General features: G+C 38.2%; 1 protein-coding gene across 2 annotated transcripts in view; it reads right to left on the reverse strand.

Moving 5' to 3' along the window:
* Positions 1 to 25,010, reverse strand: part of LOC126418736 (protoheme IX farnesyltransferase, mitochondrial) — a 280,801-nt gene that overhangs the window by 15,464 nt on the left and 240,327 nt on the right. For both annotated transcript variants that reach the window (XM_050085665.1, XM_050085656.1), the window contains exons 3-5: positions 22,706 to 22,976; positions 9,554 to 9,749; positions 5,906 to 6,081 (exon numbers count right to left, since the gene is read on the reverse strand). In XM_050085665.1, the coding sequence (XP_049941622.1) occupies positions 5,906 to 6,081; positions 9,554 to 9,749; positions 22,706 to 22,976 (643 nt within the window). The remainder of the gene's footprint in view (positions 1 to 5,905; positions 6,082 to 9,553; positions 9,750 to 22,705; positions 22,977 to 25,010) is intronic.

Raw genomic sequence — 25,010 nt, forward strand, 5'->3', positions numbered from 1 at the left:
CATGGTAGCACCTGCTTTCTTTGAGATTGGAACTATTACATTCTTCTTGAAGCCCGAAGGTATTTTTCCTTCCTCATACATCTCACTCACCAGACAGAATAGTTTTGTCATGGCTACAGCTCCCAAGGCTATCAGCAGGTCTGACTGAATGTCTTCTACTCCTGGGTGTTGTTTCGGCTTACGTCTTTCAGAGCTCTGTCAAATTCTTCTTGCACTATCATATCACCCATCTTAACTTCATCGCCGTCCTCTTCTCTTTCTATAAATTGCCTTCAAATTCATCTCCTTTGTACAGATTCTTTATACAGTTCTTCCACCTTTCCCTTCTATGTATAGTACTGGTTTCCCATCTGATCTACTGACATTCATTCAGCTGTTTCTCTTTTCTCCAGGCCTGTAGGCATCTAAATCCTTACATTTGTCCTCTAGCTATTCCTGTTTAACCCCTCTGCACTTCCTGTCAATCTCATTTTTTAGACGTTTGTATTTTCTTTCGCCTGCTTCATTTTTATATTTTCTCCTTTCATCAATTAAATCCAATATATCCAGTGATACCCAAGGATTTCTACTAGGTATTGTCTTTCTATATATTTGATCCTCTGCAACCTACTCTATTCCACCTCTCAAAGCTACCCCATTCATCATCTACAGTATTCCTTTTTCTCTATTCTAATCAATTATTGTTTAATGTTTCCTCTGAAACTCCCAATAATCTCTCGTTAGTTCCAGATCCCATTTATTCAGTTTTAATCTAAAGTTAATAAACAATAAGTTGTGGTCATTGTTCACACTTGTCTCTGGAAACCCATTTAGTGACGACTAAATTATCCACTGTGCAAAATTCTACAAGGTGTCTGCCTCTTTCATTCCTTCCACCGGTCCTTATTCACCTACTATTTTTCCTTCTCTTCCTTTTCCTACTACTGCATTCACTTTATGAACCACTAAATCCAGTAACAATACCTTCAAAAGCTATCTATTTTCAAATACACTAAAGTATAACACCACTTTTATGTCCCCAGAATTAACATTTTCTCTTGTTACAATGTTATTTTTATCAGGCCATCAAATTTCTTGTGTTCATAATGTTAATTTACATCTGCACTTTTATTCATGTATACGTAAATATCCTGTGATTTACATTTAATGAAATGAAATTCATGAAAAAAAGTACTTGTATCCCTATTCTCTGCACCTGCATTGGTATTAATAATGACAAGTTGGAATAATTTGTGGTGCTAGTGCTTTGTCTATGGCCGCTGGCAACCTAACAATATTGTGATATCTTTGCCAGTGGCTACTTTCACAACTTCCACAACCTGCAGCCCAGGACAAGGATAAAGTTGGACCCCATTCAGCAGCTGGGAGACATGCAGACATGTAGGTTGGTGAATGTCCTTACCTTGCTTAAGAAAGGACATCATGCGAAGAGTCTGGCAGACAGTGATAAGTGTGCAGGTAACTGTGGACCCCTGATGGCACCAAGACAGAGCATAGAGAGAAAAGTAACAGAAATGCACACTTGGAGGCATGTGGAATTTTTGCCTAAAAGCAGCCATTTTCGCTTGCTTTAAAATGCAGATTCTTAGATGAAGCACAAACATGAGAGAATCCAGGTCTCATGCAGAGATAGCTATTATGAAGTCGAAGTGTTGTGTGGCTGCTTTCACAACAACTTAAAAATGCAGAAAAACTTCGTAACAATGTGCGACCAGTGCCAGGAGTGGCCTTGACAGTGAAAATGCGTGAAGGACACCAGTTTCTAAGTCACACACCAATCCATGCAAGACAGAAAAGGCTCACCCTGCATTGGGAGGTGTGCACATGGAACAGCGGTCAGTCATCAGATGGCACTGCAAATTTTGTTTTCCAATGACAACACCGAGAGCAGGAAAAATTCATGTAGTCGGTGAGCTTAACAGAGTAACTAGAAGGGGAAAGGGGTCAGTGAGATGCCATGGAAGCAAGAGGGCATGAATGCTCTTCCATCCATCACCTACTTATAAGGTGAGAGCCTGGGAATTGTCTCAACGATTTGGCACGAACTGTGTGAGTTGGTTGGTTGGCTGATTTGGGGGAAGGGACCAAACAGGAGGTCATCGGTCCCATCAGATTATGGAAGAATGGGAAAGGAAGACTGCTGTGCCCTTTCAAAGAAACTGTCCCAGCAATTACCTGATGAAATTTAGGAAAATCACAGAAAACCTAAATTCGGATGGCCGGATGAGGGTTTCGAATGGCCGTCTTCCCGAATGCGAGTCCAGTGCCTTAACCACTTAGCCACCTTGCTCAGTAACTGTGCGAGTAGAAGCAAGTATATGACCCTTTGAAGTTCCTAAAATATATCATCTGAATGTGCTGCAGGAAAAGAGAAAATGCTCTCAAAAAACGTTTTTTGATTACACTATGAGCTATGTTTGAATAAAAACTGCGCAGTTAGTGGTGTGGCATAATCGGTATATGTATGGAATGATAATTTGGCAGCTCGAGTTTGATTACTGCTGTTACCCAATTTTTTATATCTTATTAAAAAAATTTCAGCAGTGATCTTCATTATGCTTATTCAATTTATAAAGACAGAGACAATCTTCCCCATCTGTGGATCCTTTAGCAATAGCTTTAGGTTAAGCAACTGGAGAGCAGGTTATTGAAATTATGACTGGTAATTTCATAGTAAAAGTTATTTATTACACACTGAACCTGATGAAAAAATCTTTATGAAGAGGTGTGTGGCTTTTCTCATTCTCTCTTTCCCTCCGTGCCCACAAACAATTTTCCTGTATGCAGTACTATTTATTTGTAACAGGCTCCTTCTTCAAGCACAGAGGTGAACGATGTTGATTACGATCCAGACAAATATTCTTTTTGTACTTTATTGCTGATGGTTGATAACAAGAAAGTGATCAATTTTGCTGATGCTATGGAAGCTCTCATCACTAAAAACAAGATTCACAATTGGGGGGGGGGGATTATCTTTAGATTTGGAGGAAAGAAACAGAACAAAGTGGCACTAAAAATGGCAAGATATCAGTCATCAACTGAAATATGTCAGAAAGATTTCAGGATGCATGAGGCTGTTATGAACAAGAAATGATGAGAACATCACAACAATGAGCAGTGGCAGCCGCATTCCCGTATTTAGCAACTGCAGTCACATTCCCATATTTGTCAGAATAAAATCAGTTTATTACTAGTGATACCCAGTTAAAAACCTCTAAACATAAGCATTCAACACAACAGCATAAAATCACCAAATTCGTCAGCTCAAACAATGTTGCAAATTTGGAATACACAGTGGAAGCTGCAGAGAAGTTTTATATACAGACAAGACATATAACTTCAGCCTTGATTATGTTTTTAACACTGATTATACTGGATGCCAGTATGAATCAACGTAAGACATGAACCAGATTATAAGAGTGCGAAGACCATTTTTGTGAAAAAACTCAATCTTTTCAAAACCACTCACTCTTGTACAGTGCAGTATAGTTTAACTGCTTTAGGGAATCTATTGTTCCTCATATTTTTATGTACAGAAGAGCCTGGCAAGAAGTTTGATCCTTGCGTTGCTGGTACCGTGAAGAAAATATAAGACGAATGCAAGAATGTTGCTGTTATTTGCTTCACATCAGGAAAACTTCCATGCTAAGTGACAAGGCAACAATCCATTTAAATGGAAAGGTGAATGACCATAATGTCAGAATATAGGGTGTGGAACAACCACATGAAGCTGTACAACATGAGAGAGACTCTCCAAACTTTAAAGCATTTGGTACAGTTTCATGGGAAAAGGTGTATGGTCCATTTTTCTAGGCCAAGAACACTGTTACAGGGAACACGTATCTTGATATGCTCAAGAACTTTATTTTCCCACAGTTGGAGACTGATTCGAACAACTTCATTTACCAACAGGATGGGCCACTGCCACACTGGCATATGGAAGTGCGGGGATTTTTAAATCAAAGGGTTACTGAATGATGGATTGGTCGCAATAGACCAAATGATTCAGCCTTACATTACTGGCCTCCAAGGTCACTGGACCTGATTGTAAGTGATTATTTCTTGTGGGGGTTTAGGGCTAAAGACTGTTTATGTGCAGCTGTTACCTACAACAACATCGCATAACAGCAGCTTGAAACTCAAGACATGCTCACTGCAGTGTGGAAACAATTTGAATACCATATTGACATATTCCGTGCATCTCAAGCGGGCACATTGAGAACCTATGAAAAGGTATGAAAAAGACTTTTAGAGTTTCCTGTTCATCAAAATACAAAATTTATTGTATATGTTTATTAGCTTCAGAAATATAGTGTGTCAAAATGGACGATTTTTTCCTAATGCATGCTCTATTATTAAAAGATTAAAAAGTGCCCCTGATTTGTTACAACAATAGCGAGAACCATCAAGAGAAGATGCAATTAAAATACATTTGATCGTGCAGCTTTAATTCAGTGCTCGTGTTTTCACTCAAACGATTCAATAGGCTGACAGTGGAAAGACCTTAATTTAAAAATGTGAATGAAGTATACTTTCCACTGAAGTATATTTTGTATAAACGTTCTTGCTCAAAAAATCCTTTTATAAAATTTGCTTGGTGTGAACAATATTTATATTTTAAACATTTCTTTGAAGATTATCACCCAAAAAAGTATTTTAATTTCCTATAAAAAGAGGAAGATATCGTTGCTAGAATCTTTGAAAATATTACTTTCATTCGCAATTTTATCCATTATGAAAATTAACTATTTAATTATATTTTTTATTCTAAGTAAAGTACTTGTAACTAATTGTAAATTGTATATATAAATTTTATGTACATAAAATGAACTCTTAAACCATACTTCTATTTTATAATTAATAGTTTAACATTGTGATTAAGAAAAAACAATTGGATGGCAGTGGTAATCAAACTCATACTGCCAAATTATCACTCCACCGGCTTACCGACTGTTTTTTTTTGTTTTTTTTTTGAAACAGACAAACCAAATTTGAGTAGAGATGATGACTGTGAAAGTCTCACCATTACATTATGGGGAAAGCTGCTGTTGGGGCATCCAGTGCTACATTTCCTCCTTGCTGGTGACACTGTAGTGACTGTTGAAAGTGTGTCAGTTGAAGATTTGGTCACTTCCCATATGCAAGAAACAAGTGGAAACATGGGAAGTGACTACTAGTGATAGTGATGATGACAGCAGAGTGCCTTGTACTGCAGATGTATATGCACTGTTGAAGACAATAAAAGAAATATATTTCTGCAGCAGATGTGGTCAGTGAAGCTATCCACTGTACTTATGAAACTGAAAATCATACAGAAAAAATTTACCACAAGCAGTTAAAAACAGAATTCCGAATATTTTGGTGAAAAAAACTACAAATGTGTTCATATGTCAAATTTATGTAACACTATTGGTGCCAAATTACTACAATTAATAAAATGGTTTATTAATGTTTATAAAATGTGTGTCTGTAAAGTAATGTCCCACTTTTAAAATTTTTCCACTTCTTGAATTCCTCTGAGAAGTGTGAAAGAAAAGAGTGCCTGTAGGTAGCTAATACTATGTAGCTAAGAATCTACATGTTAGTGCTGACTGAGGAGATGATAAACACAGCAGGGATGGTCTCTCGTGGTAATAACTAAAACCATAATGCAGGTAACAAGTGAAGAATACTGCACAGCATGCTTTCTCTCAAAGAAACACTCAACTGTCAACCCAAAATGAATATAAGCTAAGTTTCAATTCTGTGCAGAGTTTTTGTTAGTTGACTGAGTATAAACCGTATTTTAAATGTTAGTTATAATGAGAGAAATAAAGTAACATGATTTTAAGTCAGAAGGTTTATAGCTGTCGACATATTTTTCACAACATCAATTTGAAACAGCTGTAGAGCAGAGAGTACTTACCTACACCTCCAACCCAAGTGTTGAGAATACTGATCCTCTTGAGAGGGGTGTATATCATAGTATAGAGAACAAGATTAGCAGCTCCTAATGAAGCTGTGAGGGCATTTGTTCCCCAGTAGAGTGTCGATAACCCTGTCACAGCACAGACTGCAGCAAACGAAATAGCATGCAAGGGTCTGTAACAGAGAAGGATATTTATTTCCCTAAGAGTGTCCCTACAATGATATCATTAAATGTTTTAGTTTCTACTGAAAGCATTTGTTGGTGATAAAATTTGTGACCTGTGACCATTAAGACAGTAGTTATGTCTTCCGCAATTGAGTAATGAGATGCATCTTTCTCAGACACAACCTGGCAAAAGTATTGAAGTATGCACTATTTCTGCACGCTGTCCATCCCATAAGCGACTGTTCACTATGACAACATTCAGTTACGATCTAACATTGATTATGACTATTTACACTATGTGATTAAAAGTATCCGGACACCTGGCTGAAAATGACTTACAAGTTCATGGTGCACTCCATCGGTAACGCTGGAATTCAATATGGTGTTGGCCCACTCTCAGCCTTGAAGACAGTTTGCACTCAAGCAGGCATACATTCAATCAAGTGCTGGAAGGTCTCTTGGGGAATGGCAGCCCATTCTTCACGGAGGAGAGATATCGATGTCAGGCGGTAAGGCCTGGCACTAAGTCAGTGTTGGATGTTATTGTCGTGTAACCACTCTGCCACAGGCCGTGCATTATGAACAGGTGCTCGATCATGTTGAAAGATGCAACTGCCATCTCCAAACTGCTCTTCAACAGTGGGAAACAATATGTTTTACATCAATGCACGCCTGTGCTGTGATAGTGCCATGCAAAACAACAAGGGGTGCAAGCCCCCTCCACAAAAAACACGACCACATCATAATACCACTGCCTCCGAATTTTGCTGTTGGCACTACACACGCCGGCAGGTGACGTTCACTGGGCATTTGCAATACCCACACTCTGCCATCGGATCACCACATTGTGTACCATGATTTGTCACTCCACACAACATTTTTCCACTGTTCAATCATCCAATATTTACGCTCCTTACACCAAGTGAGGTGTCATTTGGCATTTACTGGCTTGATGTGTGGCTTATGAGCAGCTGCTCGACCGTGAAATCCAAGTTTTCTCACCTCCCGCCTAACTGTCACAGTATTTGCAGTGGATCCTGATGCAGTTTGGAATTCCTGTGTAATGGTCTGGACAGATGTTTGCCTATTGCACATGACAACCCTCTTCACCTGTCAGCGGTCTCTGTCAGTCAACTGACGAGGTTGGCCTATACGCTTTTGTGCTGTACATGTCCCTTCACGTTTCCACTTCACTATCACATCGGAAACAGTGGACGTAGGGATGTTTAGAAGTGTGAAAATATCGCATACAGATGTATGACACAAGTGACACACAACGGAGTGCCCTATTCTGCTCTGTCACGATGTCTAATGACTACTGGAGTCGCTGATATGAAGTACCTGGCAGCAGGTGGCAGAACAATGCACCTAATATGAAAAACATATGTTATTGGGGTTGTCCGGATAATTTTGATCACATAGTGTATGTAGTAGCATGCATATGAACTGAACACAAAGCTATTGTTCTGCACTAAAAAGATCCCTGACATGTATCCAGTAATAGAATTCATCATAAGTAATCCATCACAATTAGCATGAATACTAAAGTCCACAACCACAATCAAAAATGGCTTTCACTATTCACTCTATGGCTGTCGGTGCAGCCATGAAAATATTTCGTCATTTATCCAATAACATAAAATATCTATCTGGCACACAGCAAGGAAAATTTTAAATATAAACTAAAATTATTTATTATGGTAAGCTATTTCTATTCAATCTGCTTGTGCATGACAATGCATGGTACCAAAATATTCCAAAATGCCACATGTGAAATTGCTATTTTGTGAGGGGTCATATCTTGGATTACATTGCTAAACATTACACACTTCCTCGAGCCCAAGCAAATTGAGCAAATCAGTTGGTTCTTTTACATTAAATGTGCTCCACAGTGGGCCTTTGACAGCTTACAAAAGTGCCAGTTGTTCAACGGCATTCCTGAGAAAACCCTGAAACAACAAGATTTTTGGGGAATGGCCACTTCTATAATTCCTATTCATGGCGAATCATCAACATTTTAACCATAAATTCTTAAAATGACATCCTGGGGGAATCTTAAGTTTTTTGCATTATGATTATTGATTACCAAGATACAGAGGTTCAAAGTGACTACTTATGAGGAAATATCCAACCTGAGGTGTAAATATAATTTTAATTCTTTTTGGAAATTTGTGGTAAGTTCTATGGGACCAAAATGCTAAGCTCATTGGTCCCTAGGCTTACACAGTACTTAATCTAACTTAAACTAACATACACTATGGACAACACACACACCCACGCCCGAAGGAGGACTCAAACCTCTGACAGCGGCAGCCAGGTGAACTGTGGCAAGGCACCTTAGACTGCATGGCTACCCCGCGTGGCTGTATTTTTAAATGACACAGTGAACACAAAGTAAGAGCTCTGCAATCATTTCAAGGGCTCTGAGGTCACAAGGCTATGTTTAGTCATGATTTTTCATCAATAAAACTTTGACACAACGGCTCTCTGTATAAAGGGCAATTAACATCTATACATGCTGTCTTGACCTGGAAATTATTCAGTGGTGCCACCTGATAGCATATTATGTCATACGAAGTTCTTTTTACTCGCAAATCAAACACAGCATTTTTTGTGTGCTTTAGGCATAGACTAAAAATATTGTACATTTTTATGTAAAGTAAGGTAAAGAGAACTTGCTTTGGTTGGGAGATGATTTTTTGTTAACTTTATATATGTGTACTTATTTGTTATTTATATATGTCAAAATACATAAATAAACTGTCACAACTTTACTGATCAACAGAATTTGTTTTATGTAAGCAGCACAACCTGCTGTAGTAGGGAAAAGAAGGGAACCAGCTGAAAAATGCCCCTGTCAGAGCACAAAAGAGGCGAATATGTGGCTCTTTAAAAGATTCTGACAGAAAAGTGGGGAACCAGCAATCTTAATCTCATATTCCGCCTTCTTCACCAAAAATCTCAGCATGTGAACATATTTACATTTTTTTGTGTTGAAAGAGAGAAGGTGAGAGAGAGAGAGAGAGAGAGAGAGAGAGAGAGAGAGAGAGAGAGAAGGGAGACAGGGGTGGAGGAGCAGGTGAGGGGCAAGTGTTAAATCAACTTCCATACAACTGAAAGAAAGCATTAAAACAAAAATGTTTGTGTTCTCTTAATATTCTACGCATAAAAGTAATGCGAAATTTGAAGCCATATGAGGCAGATCACCATTCACAGACAGACTACTAATTATGTCACGATAGTTTTATGGTTGGTCAGTTTTTTGAATAATTCAAACGGCTTGTGTTATTTGTTCTTCAGAGGATCTGATGACAATAAGTTATCAAGTACTAAACCAAAGCGTTCTGTATTTTCCACACTGACTAACAGTTGATATTCTCACTTATAATTACTAGAAAAGTTTTGTGTACTACTGATACATATAACAGAAATCCATAACTGTCACTAAATGCGTGGAAAACATTTTACTATTACACTTACGTCAGTGTACCACGAACCAAAACCCTGTTTCTCGTACGGGCCATCTGCGAGTCAAAAGGCACTTCAAAGAACTGATTAATGGAGTTTGCTGCACAGGATGTAAGCCCTGTTCCCACTGAGCTCAAAATGAATGTGCTAAGCTCAAAGGGAGCAGGAGCCAATGCATATCCTGCCATTGATGACATCACAACAAGTGCTGGAAGTACAGAAACAAAACAGTATGTGAATATCTTGTTCATTATTACTGTACTAAAATAATTGGCATTATATAATCTGCTCTTTCAAAACAAAACAAAGTTTGTTTACAAAATACATTTTTTTTACACAGTAATGGGGTACCTGAATTAAAACAGGTTACCCAATTTAAGAAGTACTGCACTATATCACACATAGAAATAATAATTAGCTCGAACTAAAAAACAAATGCAATTAGATTAAAAGAAAAATAACTGACTATTATGTACGAAATTAATTTTAAGCTGTTAATTTTTCAAATAGAAAAGCCGGGATGGAATGTAAGAGTCTCATGAAAAGGATAGTTGCTACTCACCATATAGCGGGGGCGCTGAGTCCAGATAGGCACAACAAAAAGGCTGTCAGAAAGTGAGCTATCGACCAACAAGGCCTTTGTCAAAAATAGACAAAACACACACACACACACACACACACACACACACACACACACACAAACACACACACAATTTCTGTGTGTGAAGTTGTGTTTGCATAAATGTGTGTGTGTGTTTTGCCTATTTTCGACAAAGGCCTTGTTGGTCGAAAGCTCACTTTCTGACAGTCTTTTTGTTGTACCTATCTGCGACTCAGCATCTCTGCTATATGGTGAGTAGCAACTATTCTTTTCATGATATTGGTACAATGTAAATTGCTTCACAAATTAATAAAGAAATCAGTCAATCAAAATTCTCATACTGACATTTCTTTTTATGCAGTCATAGATTGAGGGACCACTTTTGGTATGCAACAGGTAGATACTATAATGAAATGAATTTATATTTTAAAATAACTTTTGTGAAACGAGATGGCTATTTGAACAACAGATGGACTATTTCACCTTCATTGTCCGAGTAACAAATACTTAAGTCAGACTTAATTGTATTGAAGCAGTTGTATGTTTGTGCTTGGAGGAACAATGCCACCATTTTTCATTCATAAACCAAACTTAATATTAGATGTGTGACTGGTTCTACAGCAAATGGGTTCTTGCCATACTTGATGACTGCAAAAATATGAGCCTCAATATGTATGTCATTACAGAGGGCAAGACAGGTAAGATAGGCCACCACAAATATATCTAGAATGAGTAAATATACTGATGTGCGGTTTTAACAAAGTTATAATTTTCTGACGTACACAGATAAGTTTTAACAATTATAGCTAATGAATTATAAAGCCCTAAAGTACCAAATATACGCAAATGTGTAACTTGGGTGTTTGCATGTGCACTTGAAACCTGTCAGCTTTTGTTCTGCTGTTACAGCAATCAGACAACTTGTTCATGAACCTATTCCAGCCTTCCATAATGCACATGACAGCTGAGAAAGTGGATGTAGTTGCTATTTGTGGTGAATGTTGCCAAACTGTTACAAGCAGTGATGCGGTTATACTCTGAAAGATTTCCTCATTGTGGCAAGTCTTAATGATCTGAATTTGCAAACTTTATAAAAGAAATCCAAGTAACTTCCTGGCAGATTAAAACTGTGTGCCGGACCAAGACTCGAACTTGGGACCCACGTTCGAGTCTTGGTTCGGCACACAGTTTAAAACTGCCAGGAAGTTTCAAAATCAGCACACACTCTGCTGCAGAGTGAAAATTTCATTCTGAAATCCAAGTAATTTGTAGTATGAACAGTGAAATATGGCAACAAAGAATAAAAGTTCCTGGTGAGAGAAATGCAACTAACATTTCAGCAGTAGCAGCAGTAGTAGTAGTGCCCAATCCTAATCTCTCTATGAGGCAGCTCGTGCTAACGAGCTGGATCAGAAAAGGGAGTGTTCTGTGAATACTACATTTCAATTTCACTCCATTGAATATGTTTCTGGAAATGACTTCAAAAATTGTTTAGAATTCTCTGAATGGTGCCTATTTGAAAGCTGCAAAGTGATGCATTTCAATGTAAGCTTTTTTTCCCCCTAAATGGATGAAACTACTGGCAAATCAATACTCAAAATATGCACTACTAGTCAGCTGAAAGTCCACACTGGGTAAAAGAAGTGGATAAGCAACCACCTTGGTCTGCCGTCATAAAATGTGAGGTTTTCAAGAATTGCATCGATGGTCCTTGTTATGGGCCTCTAAACAGACACAAATATTTACAGTTCCCAACAGATATGAAGCCACAGTTACTGGAAGACATACCACTGGGTTTAAGGTGGTCCATTTGGTATCAACACGATAACGCGATCGGTGTCCCACCCATTCTGGATACATAATACAGAACTTCTTGGCAGAATATTTGGAGGTAGTTGCATTGGTAATCCAGAAAACTCTAAATAGCCGGTGGGATCACTACAGTTAACATTTCTGGACTTTCAAAAAGACCACATTGCAATTGAATTTTTTTTTTTTTTTTTTTTTTTGGTATGTGAAGTTCAGGGCTCACTTATCAATCCACCAAAGCTGTTCCATGCTACTCGCGAGAAGTCTCGAAATCATACATCTTTCACTTACTAATATGAGGACAATTTTTCTGTGAGCCACATAGCTCTATTTTAGAATGCTTGCCTGGCAATCTGTCCACCAGGATGAATGGCCACCACCAAAATGTGGTCAAAAGCAAAGTAGACCCCCTGCAGCACAATATGCATGGTTTTTAGTTCAATAGCTGCTTCACAACTTAGGCCATCTGGATCCTCCCCTCCACCACTAGCTTTTCTGAACTGCACAGATGACAGTTATCTTTACAATACATTCTCCACTTCCAAAATTAACCCAGACTCAACCTACAGTAACCTGATTCCACACTCTTCACCAAAGTTTCCACCACCTCTGTGTATTCATGTCCCTTTATTCTCATTGTATGCTGCCCATCATCACTGTATACTGCCCTCTGCCAATGCACTAGCCTGTCTTACCCCTTTGCTGCTCTCTCCTTTTCCACTTTTCTACCGCCCCCAGCTTCCTGCTTCACAGCCTCTTAATGGTGCAGCTGGTGGCGGTCTTGTGGTGTCTCCAGCTAGTTCCTGCATGCTCTCCCTCCATTTGTACCCTGCTTCTCCTTCCCTGCCCCCTCCAGATGACTGCTTTTGTTCATGTGACAGCTGCATCCCGGTCCAAGCTTCCAGAGATGGCGGACATATGTGCACGAGGTGTGAATGAACGTATGAAGAAAGTTTCAACTGAAAGCTAAATGTGTAACAGTATTTTCGCTGTGCCTGTCTACAACTCAACATGTCATCTTTATGGTGAATAGCAATCTATCATTTTCCTTATATTGTTGATATTCCAACCTGGAGTTTCCATTGTTTGACATACCTAATCAACATTTTTTAAATGAAAAGTGCACATCTTCTTACTATTCTTATACATATTGCATACAAAATTTCGGTTATCACCACAATTATAAATTCATAAAACTGATCTTTCATTAAAAATGTTAAAGATTGTTTCAATTTTAAAAAAAATACAAATTAAATTTTTTAGGACAAAAATTAGCTACTCTTTATATGTACTATGTTCATTGTTTTAAATTACAGATGTGATCACGAGGCAGAGTGATAAGCATAATAAAACCACGAAAAACAGTAATTTTCATGGCACTGAGTACACTGTACAAATGCTGCATTATCATTGCATTTCCTCCTTAATTCGATTCACTTTCTGTTTCTCTAATGGGTAATTTTTTGTGGAACCATCATAATTAATCCAGGCTTGGAAACAACAACTATTGGCATTTTAATCAAGATATATTGCAGGTGGAGTTGTATCAATGTGAAGTCCAGCACTGTACAAATGCTGCATTATCATTGCATTTCCTCCTTAATTCACATGCAATTTCCATAAAGACAATTATTCAATATGTGGCGTGTGTTTTATATTTAAATGACACAGGTATCCAAACTGAAATGTATAACATGCACCTTTGTTTAAAATTTGTGATGGCTGGTAAATGAACCCAGACCATCCATGTTACAGGGGAGCGTTCTACCACAGAGCCATATGGCCCACCGAAAAATTGTTCGGATTTTAGTGAATTAAAGACACTCAGAAAACTTCAGAGTCGAATTTCTCAAGAATTTTTTAGACTTTAATTAAACTGCTTTCGGGGAATGATATTTGAGCTCCAATTTCCACTTTCTATAAATATGCAAAATTATGAAATCCGATAGCCATGTGGTCTACTTGTAATTGAGACACTAAAATAAGAGGTCTACACTGGAACACTGATAACCCCTGGAGAAATTCTGAGAAATACGGGCCTGCTGATCGGCATCACTTTGTAGCACATATATGTGCTCAGTGCCAACTTTTTGTCCTTTATATGACATTCACAGTAGTGAACACACCAACTGTGGGTAAGTCACATGTATACTTCCATTTGGCTGTGTAAGACAGATGTTAGTTTTAATTGAAATCTGCTTTTACTGTAAAATCTAATGGCTAAATCAATGACGGCTCCTATCAAGTGATGAATGCCTTTGTAATTATTAATTATATCACCACTTCACAAACCAGAAAATTTAATATTTTCCAAATAATTTACATTTTTTTACATAAATCTATAACAATTTTTCGATTCACTTTCTGTTTCTCTAATGGGTAATTTTTTGTGGAACCATCATAATTAATCCAGGCTTGGAAACAACAACTATTGGCATTTTAATCAAGATATATTGCAGGTGGAGTTGTATCAATGTGAAGTCCAGCCAACGATCTCAAAGGCAAAAGAACAATTTGAATTCTCACTACCAAATAGCAGAAGAGCCACTGCAATGTATCAGGTAGGGTGTTCTTTATCTTAGGGGCAGCTATCACAGGCACCTGGTTCCCTATGTCACAGGTGGTATGAATTGAACTTCTGGGGCTAACAACCACAGTCGTATAACTGGACGGACAAAAGCCAGCCCAACAAACGCTTTCTTTCAGGTCATGGACAGGTCACACAGCAGAATCGAGATTACTCCAGGGTGACACTCCCCTGTTGATTAATGTCGATGAAAGCAGGCATTTAGATTCTGGGTGAACAGAAAGTGCATAAGAGAAGAGCCAGGGCTCCGATGAACGTTGAAAAACATTAAAATTGGAAGTATTTTCAGAAGGGGGACCAAAAATGTGCAGACAATGATGAAGACCAGTACATTTAAATAGGTAATAGATGAGATGAAAGAGAGAAGCACTGAGATACTAAGAAAAGGAAAGAAACACACCTAAGTGCTTTCATAAAGGATTCGTGGTAGACAAGAGACACAAGAATAGGCTAACTGAAGTGAAGAGTAGGTCAGAACGAATATCAATGCCAAGAATTCGGGCAGGAAACAAAAAGTATACAATAGCAAATGGACAGGCACCATCTCATGACACAAACAGCAAAAGCAAGAAAATAGCGAGAGCTTCTCAGAGGAGGCAGATGAAACACTGAAAAGCATACCACTCAGACAAGTAAACGTACTAGTAGGTGATTAAAATGTACAGATTAGAAGGGAGGCCCAACATAAGGAAACAGTAGTCGAGTACTCAGCACACCAGAGCACAAATAAAACTGAGGAAATATTAACTGAAATGTGTTGAGAATACAAAATGAAACTAATGACAACAGACTTCAGGACCATACAGGTAAGAAGAAAGACATGAGCAAACCTACGCAATTGTCTTGGAAAATTCCAGATTGACCAGTAGTAATGGTGGACAAACACTAAAGAGAACATAAACGCCAAGTTCAGGAAGAACACCAGAACAGATGTCATGTGCCACTAAATAAAGGATGTACACAGAAGAGAGTCACACTGTCCAACCAGAGACAAAGTGAAACAGGTCATAACCAATCTAAATTAATAACAAGGCAATTGGAGATGATGAGTTAGAGGTTGGAATGATAAAATGGGGAGGTAATAAGATGGTAGACAACACAACACAAGTTATCTGCCAGATCTGGAGGACAAAGAAATTACCAGGATGGAAGAACGCCAATACATAATGTCAGTACATAAGAAGAGGGACAACAGAGGGGTGAACAACTACACCCAATTATCGCTACTAGTGGCTACATAGGGCTTAGAACAAAATGATGGCAGTAACATTTGTGAACTTCATGAGGGCATATGACTCCTTCAACATACAGACTCTTAAACGGTTCCTGAAGACCAGAGGACTACATGGTACTACACAAGAACCACAATGCAAATTCTGACCGACACAAAGGTAAAAATGAGATCCAAAGGACCACTGTCAGAAGTAATTGAGGTCAAGACCAGTGTCAAACAGCAAGATCGATTGTCACCAAATTTGTTCAGCATAGCATTGGATGAAGTGATCAGATAGTGAAGATCAGTAAAAGAGAATATGCAAATACCAAAGATGCACATGGGGGACAAACAGGACAACATAGTCCAAGTAGACTTCCTAGCCAGATGAGTAACTGAGATTGAAGAAGACCCAAAGTGGCAACTTGACAACCTAGAAGCAAGATAGGCAGAAGAGTAGGACTGAGGATTGCCTACAACAACACAAAGGCACGGAATAACCCTTTGGATTGGGAAACATCTGAAACCATCATGCAAAGGGTGAACGAATGTAAATATCTGAGAGAATGTATAACAGGAAGATACAAATGTAATGCGCGAATAACATAGATGATGATGTCAGCCTTCTGTTGATCAAAGATACATTCAATGAAAAGAATATATCTACAGAAACAAAGATCAGATACTACAAGGCAATGGTGAGGGATGCAGTACCATATATGATACAATATCACTAGGAAGTAATGGTACAGAATAACTAGAGAAATAAGAGAGAAAAATACCAATGAAAATAGTAAGCCCTAAAAGACGTGAGAGATGCATGCAAAGACCTAGGGTTGAGCTGTGCTAGAGTATGTGGACAGTATCAGGAGAAATGAGGCTGAAAATGGTAAGGTCTGCGATAATTGTCATTGGAACAAATATAGACAGAATGATGAAAAGTGTGTGGGGAACATCAGGGAGGACAAGAGGAAAGAGAGGAACCAGCCCGGTTGTTGAACTCTGAAAGGAACTGTGGATCAGTGTGGAAGGAAAGGAAAATTTGAGAAGCATGTACACATTGACCAGAAGAATAGAGAGGAAAAGCATAGTGTGTTACCAATGGAACAGAAAACAGAATGTACTAAAGATCTTAGAAGCTGAGAGAGTGAGAAGAAGAGAAAAGGTGAAGATGTTCTGGGAGGAGAAGAGGAAAATGTAATCTTTGAAGGGGCAACCTGTAGTCCTACAGTTCCATAACACTAGAAGAACAAGAAGATATCAATGGAATCAAGTGGAGTTCACTTCTGTTGCCTAATGCATTCTGCACAAGACCTGCCAACAATGATGTATTTCTGTAAGTGGAATAGACTTCTCTGCATGTTGTGTAGTAGAAAGAGGGAAGTGACTTCCACGTGAACTACTACACCTTCAGGAATCACCTTCTGTGATTCCTGAAGTTTCATAGTGTTGTCAACAAATGGTACAGTTTTTGATATCAATTTTTGACAATTCAAGTTTTTGGCACAGTATCTTGAAGACCGAGCTGATGAGGTGTTGCAAGTGCTGCTTGAAGGTGAGCTCGGCTTTGCTTCCAACCGAGTGATACGGCTGGAGCCTACGCAGTGAAATCTTCGAAGACTATCAATTGCAGCATGCGATAAAAATACCTAGGTTGAACTTTGGAATAATGTACTATAAATGAATTTGTCAACTTAGCTGTACACCTGTAACAGCAAAGTTTTCTCTACTTTCTGACCATTATAAAAATGGAATTTTCCATGCTGCATTTAATGAGGTGTAAATGCAGATCACATGCTGAGAGATGCATACTGCATCTGAGATATTTCATGGCAATACAGAAGTCGTTCCGCTTTGGTTGCATCTTCTCTGCAGTACAGATTTGTGATGTGATACTGTATGTCTGTTGTGTAGGCAAGCCCTTTGTTTTGTATTGGCAATAATATAGTCACATCTTTGACACTGCAGACCCAGTACTCACAAGCGAGAAAATGGCCTTCCCTACTACATTGTTGGCCTTACTAGCCATCTAGCACTATGGAATGCAGTCATAGACTCTGGGCTTATAACTAGCATGCCTTTCATTAATATGTTTCAGCATTTGAACATATGCAGTTTTCTGATTTTTTCATCAGCACACTTAAAACCCATTAGCAATACTGCAGCTCACTTATCATTGGCAAAGTCATTGCTTCCATGGTATTCAATCGTTGTGAACAAATTTCTATAAAGAAACATCATCTTCTGCATAATAGATGCAAAACAAAGCAAATGGCTATATAACAGAAAGAGAGATGCTGAATGGAACATTTTAGGCTGTCAAAAGGGCGTGTGCAAGGCTTTCAATGACTACTGTAGAAGAATCTTATCGAAATATCCCTCACAAAACCTAAAGGTGTCCTGGTAATATGTAAAGTCTGTCAGTGGCACTAAAGTTGGTGTCCAAACACTCCTGGATGACACAGGAACTGAAATCAGGTGTAGCGAAGCAAAAGCAGAAATGCTCAATTCTGTTTTCTAATGTCTCTTTACAGAGGAAGATGTAGGATTACTGTTCCAATTTAATTCTCACACCCCAACAATGATGAGTGAACAAAAAACTGTGCAATGTAGTTGGAAAAAGCACAGGTCTCACTTGTCTACAGAAAACACAGCAGAGATCTACACACCATTCAGCTCACTGGCACCAATGTATTGTAGAATAACAGAACATAATTTGTACTCAAATGTAATTAGGTATCTCTAACAGAATAATTTCCTCCATGCCAACCAGGATGATTCTGAAAACACTGGTCATAAAAAATCCAACTTGCACTTATCTCACATGTCATCTCAAAAGCCAGAGGGACACTTTATTCCTTGACTTTCAAAAATCACTTGACTAAGTACCACAGCAACATGTATTATTGAAAGCATGTTTATACAAGGTATAAAACAAACTATGTAACTAACTCGAGGACTTCTTGGTAGGGAGAATGCTGCATGTTATCTCGGATGGAAAGTCATTGCTGTTTATTTTGCTGTTTATTTTGTATATTAATGACCTGGCAGACAATATTAACAGTAGTCTAACACTTTTTGCAGGTGATAAAATGATCTACAAACAAGTACTACAAGAAAAAGTTCTGTAAATAATCAGTTAGAACCTGGAAAGTTTTCGAAGTAGGACAAAGACTGGGAGTTTGCTTAAATCTTCGAAAATGGACAAGTGTGCACTTCACAAAGCACTACAATGTACTGTCCTATGACTACACTATTAATTATTCACAAGTGGAGTCAGTCAGCTTATCCAAATACCTGGATGTAACAGTTTGTTGGTATATGAAATGTAATGATCATATATAGGCTCTGATGTGTGTAAAGCACGTGGTAGACTTCCATTTCATTGGTAGGATACTGGGATACTAGAGTCAATCTACAAATATAATTGCTTACAGAACACTTATGCGAACCATCCCAGAATATTGCTCAGGTATTTGGAACTCATAGCTAAGTTCTAATGGGGATACTGCATGTATACAAAGAAGGGAAGAATGAATGGTGACAGGTTTGCATAACTCACATGAGTGTCGCAGAAATGCTTAAAAACTTAACTGGTGAAAGCTTGAAGATAGATACTAGCTACCCCGTGAATGTTTACATACAAAGTAATCAGTATTACGTGAGGAATCTAGGAATGTACTATGCATCCTACATATGGCAACTGTATGGACTACGAGACAAGATTAGCATAAACACTCAATGTTGTTTCTTACTAATACACAACATAGTTACTTTGTAAGGCATAACTTCTTTCTACAACTGGTATTATCATCTTCATCCTCACTGATGTGCTACAATCAGAACCGCTAGTTAGTATTTTTTAATAATTAAAAGTCACTCGCTCCCATGCAAAGGCTTTTTGAGTCATCAGTCTTCTGACTGGTTTGATGTGGCCCGCCATGATTTCTCTCCTGTGGAAACCTCTTCATCTCAGAGCGGCACTTGCAACCTAACTCCTCAATTATTTGCTGGATGTATTCCAATCTCTATCTTCCTCTGCAGTTTTTGCCTTCTACAACTCCCTCTAATACCACAGAAGTCATTCCCTGGCATCTTAATACATGTCCTATCATCCTGTCCCTTCTCCTTGTGAGTGCTCTCCACATATTCCTTTACCCTCAGATTCTGCACAGAACCTCTCATTCCTTATCTTATCAGTCCACCTAATTTTCAACACTTGTCTGTAGCACCACATCTCAAATGCTTCTATTCTCTTCTGTTCTTGTTTTCCTACAATCCACGTTTCACTACTGCTGTGCTCCAAACATACATTCTCAGAAATTTCTTCCTCAGATTAAACCTACGTTTGATACTAGTAGACTTCTTTTGGCCAGGAATGGCCTTTTTGGCAGTGCTAGTCTGTGTTGGATGTCCTCCTTTCTCTGTCCATCATTGGTTATTTTGCTGCCTATGTAGCACAATTCCTTAACTTCATCTACTTCATGACCGTCAATCCTGACGTTACATTTCTCCCTGTTCTCATTTCTGCTACTTCTCATTACTTTCATCTTTCTTTGATTTATTCTTAGTTCACATTCTGTACTCATTAGACTGTTCATTCCACTCAGCAGATCATGTAATTCTTCTTCACTTTCACTCAGGATAGCAATGTCATCAGCTAATCTTATCATTGGTATACTTCACTTTGAATTTTAATACCATTCCTGAACCTTTCTTTAATTTCCATCATTGCTTCTTTGATGTACAGATTGAACAGTAGAGACAAAAGACAACATCCCTGTCTTAAACTCTTTTTAATCTTGGTTGTCCACTCTTATCACTCCCTCTTGGCTCTTGTAGATACTGTATATTACCTATCTCTCCCTATAGTTATTCCTATCTTTCTCAGAATCTCACACATCTTGTACCATTTTACATTGTCAAACACTTTTTGCAGCTTGACAAATCATATGAATGTATTTTGATTTTCTTTAGTCTACATTCTATATGCCAATGTGATTAGTCATTTTGTTGCCACTTCCCCCAATGGTTTTAGAAATTCTGATGTAAGTTTATCTGTCCATTCTGCCTTATTCGATATTGAGTTCTCCATAGCTCTCTCAAATTCTGACTGTAATACTGGATCGATTATCTCTTATAAATCGACTCCTGTTTTTTCTTCTAGCACATCATACAGATCTTCCCCTTTGTAGAGACCTTCAATGTACTCTTCCCACCTATCTGCTCTCACCTCTGTATTTAACAGTTAAATTCCTAATGCACTCTTAATGTTACCACTCTCGCTGATTTCAGTGCATGTTGTTTTGACTTTCCTATATGCTACCAACAATCATTTATTTTTCGATTTATTCACATTTTTTCTGCTTTTGTCTTAGCTTCACTGCACTTGTAATTTATTTCATTCCTCAGTGACTTGTATTTCTGTATTCCTTAATTTCCCCTGAACATTTTTTTACTTTCTCCTTTCATTGATCAAGTATTTCTTCTGTTACCGATGGTTTTTCACAGTTACCTTCTTTGCACCCATGATTTTCTTTCCAACTGCTGTGATTGTACTTTTTAGAAAAGTTCATTCCTCTTCAACTGTACCACCTACTGAGCTGTTCCTTATTGCTATATCTATAGCCTTCGAGAACTTCAAACATATCTAGTCTTTCCTTAGTGCTTGCATATCCTACTTCTTTGCGAACTGATTCTTCCTGACTAATCTCTTAAACTTCAGGCTACTTTTCATGACTACTAAATTGTGATCCGAGTCTATATCTGCTCTTGGATATGCCTTACAATCCTGTATCTGATTTCGGAATCTGCCCATGATGTAATCTAACTGAAATCTTTCCGTATCACTCGGCCTTTTCCATCATACCTCCTCCTCTCGTCACTTCTGAACAGAGTATTCACTATTACTAGCTGAAATTTATGACAGAACTCAATTAGTTTTTCTCCTCTCTCATTCCTTGTCCCAAGCCCATTTTCTCCTGTAACAATTTCTTCTACTCCTTCCCCTGCAACTGCATTCCAGGCCCCTATGATTATTAGATTTTTATCTCTCTTTACATACTGTATTACCCTTTCAATATTCTCATATATTTTCTCTCTTCATTCTCAGCTTGTGACGTCGGCATGTATACCTGAACTATCATTCTCATTGTTGGTTTGCCATTGATTCTGATAAGAACAATCCTATCAATGAACTGCTCACAGTAACACACTCTCTGCCCTACCTTCCTATTCATAATGAATCCTACTCCTGTTATACCATTTTCTTCCGGCCTTTGATATTACCCTATACTCATCTGACCAGAAATCCTTGTCTTCTTTCCATTTCACTTCACTGACCCCTACTATATCTAGACTGAGTATTTGCATTTCCCTTTTCACATTTTCTAGCTTCCCTACCACATTCAAGCTTCTGACATTCCATGCCCCGACTTGTAGAAAGTTACCCTTTCGTTCGTTATTTAGTATTTTTCTCATGGTCACCTCCCCTTTGGCAGTCCTCTCCTGGAGATCCAAATGGAGAACTATTCCAGAATTTTTTGCCAATGGAGATATCATCATGACACTTTTTCAGTTACATGCCACATGTCCTGTGGATACATTTTATATATCTTTAATGCAGTGGTTTCCATTGCCTTCTGCATATTCATATGGTTGATCATTGCTGGTTCTTCCACCTTTAGGGGCAGTTTCCCATCCCAAGGACAAGAGAGTACCCTGAACATCTGTCCACTCCTCTGTCCTCTTTGATAAGGCTGTTGGCAGACTGAGGGTGACCTCTCGTGCTGATTATTAATCAAAATTTAAGCAGTGGTGGGATATGAACCCTGGGCCATGAACATTTTCATTACTAATCAAAGACACTATCCCTAGACCATCGATACGAGACTTAAAAATGTCTTAATGCGGTATTTTTAGAAGTATCTAAATCAGCTAGTTGCTGTGTCTTACATGTAAGCCTGATCTTTGACAGCTTCAGATACTGTTGAGGCAGTGTTGAGTAATTAATAGTTATCTCCTGCCATTTGTTACTGTCAGCAACATTCTTCTTTTTCGTTGATGTCGATGATGTTGAAGTGTCAGAAGAGGGTGAAGACAGTGATGTTGCTTTTGGTAAGAGCTCTCTTTCCAACAATGTGAACTCATTTTTTAATGAGAGCGATTCACGAGGCTGGGCAACAACTGGAGTTGTAGTTCTTCCTGATGAAACTTTACTAGAGTACTGAAACAAACAAGCAGTAAATTACCAACATGCATCAAAATTCCAATCTTTACAGTGTAATCATTGATGATATAAATGTAGGTATAGCTCAAGTAACACGGATTTAAGAATGTATTGTGGCAGTAAAATAAGACCCCTAACACTAGATGCTGAGTGAGAAAGTGCCAAACATTCACATGAAAATCTAAAAAGGAAGATAAGACACATCAGAAAACCACGCACAGAACTGGGGCATCCAAGGACAGAAAAACGATGATGACAACAACAAAAATACCCCCATGCCCCCCTCTCCCCAAACACATACATACATGGCTGGACTGACCTTCACATTTTATTGTTCACAGGAATTTGCTTGGATTTATTCGTTCACTGTACCTGCTGTGTTTCTTGTGCTAGTTCATGGGTTAATTTTAGTTTAATCAAAGAGTAACCCAAACGTCAACTGCAAAATTCCCATAAGCACATTACATAACATCATGGACAATTATTAGAGCAGAAACAGAAGCAGCACGAACAGTAATTCCAAATATTACCAGAACAGCAGCAACAGCCACACCGATGAAAAAAATTACAGCAGCAGGTAGATGATATGTGACCTAGCATTGCAACTGAACCATGAAGAAGCATAAGAGAAACAACAAGCTTAAGGTGAGTCAAGAATAATTAGTACTGAATAACACTGTTTCAGGCAACATTTTGTGGCTTTCACAGTAGGCGAAGTTAAGGGTTTTCCTCACCCTAAAGTATGGGCCTGACCACCACAGCATATTACTATGCCACTACCAGTATTGTGCTTTAGCTTCACTCTAACTTTTAATACATTTATAGAGGGATAATTTAGTGTGGACTGCAAACCATGATGCAACCTGGCATAAACACATACAAATAATGGCCGGAGGCAACAACAGTAGTAAATGACAGAAAAAGTTCTAGGATCTGGCAAAGATTGGACTCTGTACTTTTGGATTTGCAATTGATACTTAAGCTAGATACTGAAGCACATGCTTACACAATAGTTAAGTCTCAGTTTACAAAGGGCCTTTTTCTTGCCCTGTATATATATCCAGAAATCCTCCACTTCTTGGAGAGCTCATAACTGTTGGTGGATTTTACTGTATCGCCATTTGGAGAGCTTTGTAAGTTCATGAAAACTTATTCTACACAGAAATCCTGTAAGGTATCAGGAAGTCTGCATTTCCACTAATGTGGTGATTATCCAGGAAAGTCATACCTAGCATTAGTGGTCAAACTACGGTATCTTACTCATGAATATACATTCAAAGGAGTGAAAGCATAATAGTCTAATGTTGGGCCACAAATTCATGACACAGTTGAGGATAAACTGGTATGAGAAAAGTATTGTAACTTTTGGACCTCACTCCGGAAGACACAATATCAATATGAAACTTCCTGGCAGATTAAAACTGTGTGCCGGAGGGAGACTCGAACCCGGGACCTTTCTGGACAATATCAATAGCCCACAGAGTTGAAACAACAGAATAAATGGATCAATACATTCAATTAATCATGGAGGCATTACAGTTTAATTATCAGTATCAATCATCTTAAGATTAATCAGCATCTTCAGCAGCCCATATTACTGTCCACATTATTCAGCATTTGATAAACAAGTCTGTCTTGCCTACTCTGCCATACCAACCAGGTCAGGAACAGTTGCATGTTCCATGATTCATTTTACATTCACATTGCAAACTAATTTGTAAATATGCAAACTAATTTGTAAATATGCAAACTAATTTGTAAATATGACTACATGCTGAATATTTATAAGGTTTTTAATGTGAGTTAGTAATTTCTACCCACCACCCTTTAGACGCTTTCATAATAGAAATTCTTCTACAGAATAGGAGTTGTAAAGGAGAAAATTTTTCAGTTTGTTTTCAAAATTTACTTTGCTGTTTTTCAGACTTTTTTTATCACAGGGTAAGTGACCAAAAATTTTAGCTGCAATATTGTGTACCACTTTTTGTGCCGAAGACAAACTTAATGTGGAGTAATGACTGTCATTTTTAC

This window comes from Schistocerca serialis, chromosome 1 (genome assembly GCF_023864345.2).
Source record: "Schistocerca serialis cubense isolate TAMUIC-IGC-003099 chromosome 1, iqSchSeri2.2, whole genome shotgun sequence".
In the NCBI taxonomy this organism is placed as follows: domain Eukaryota; kingdom Metazoa; phylum Arthropoda; class Insecta; order Orthoptera; family Acrididae; genus Schistocerca; species Schistocerca serialis.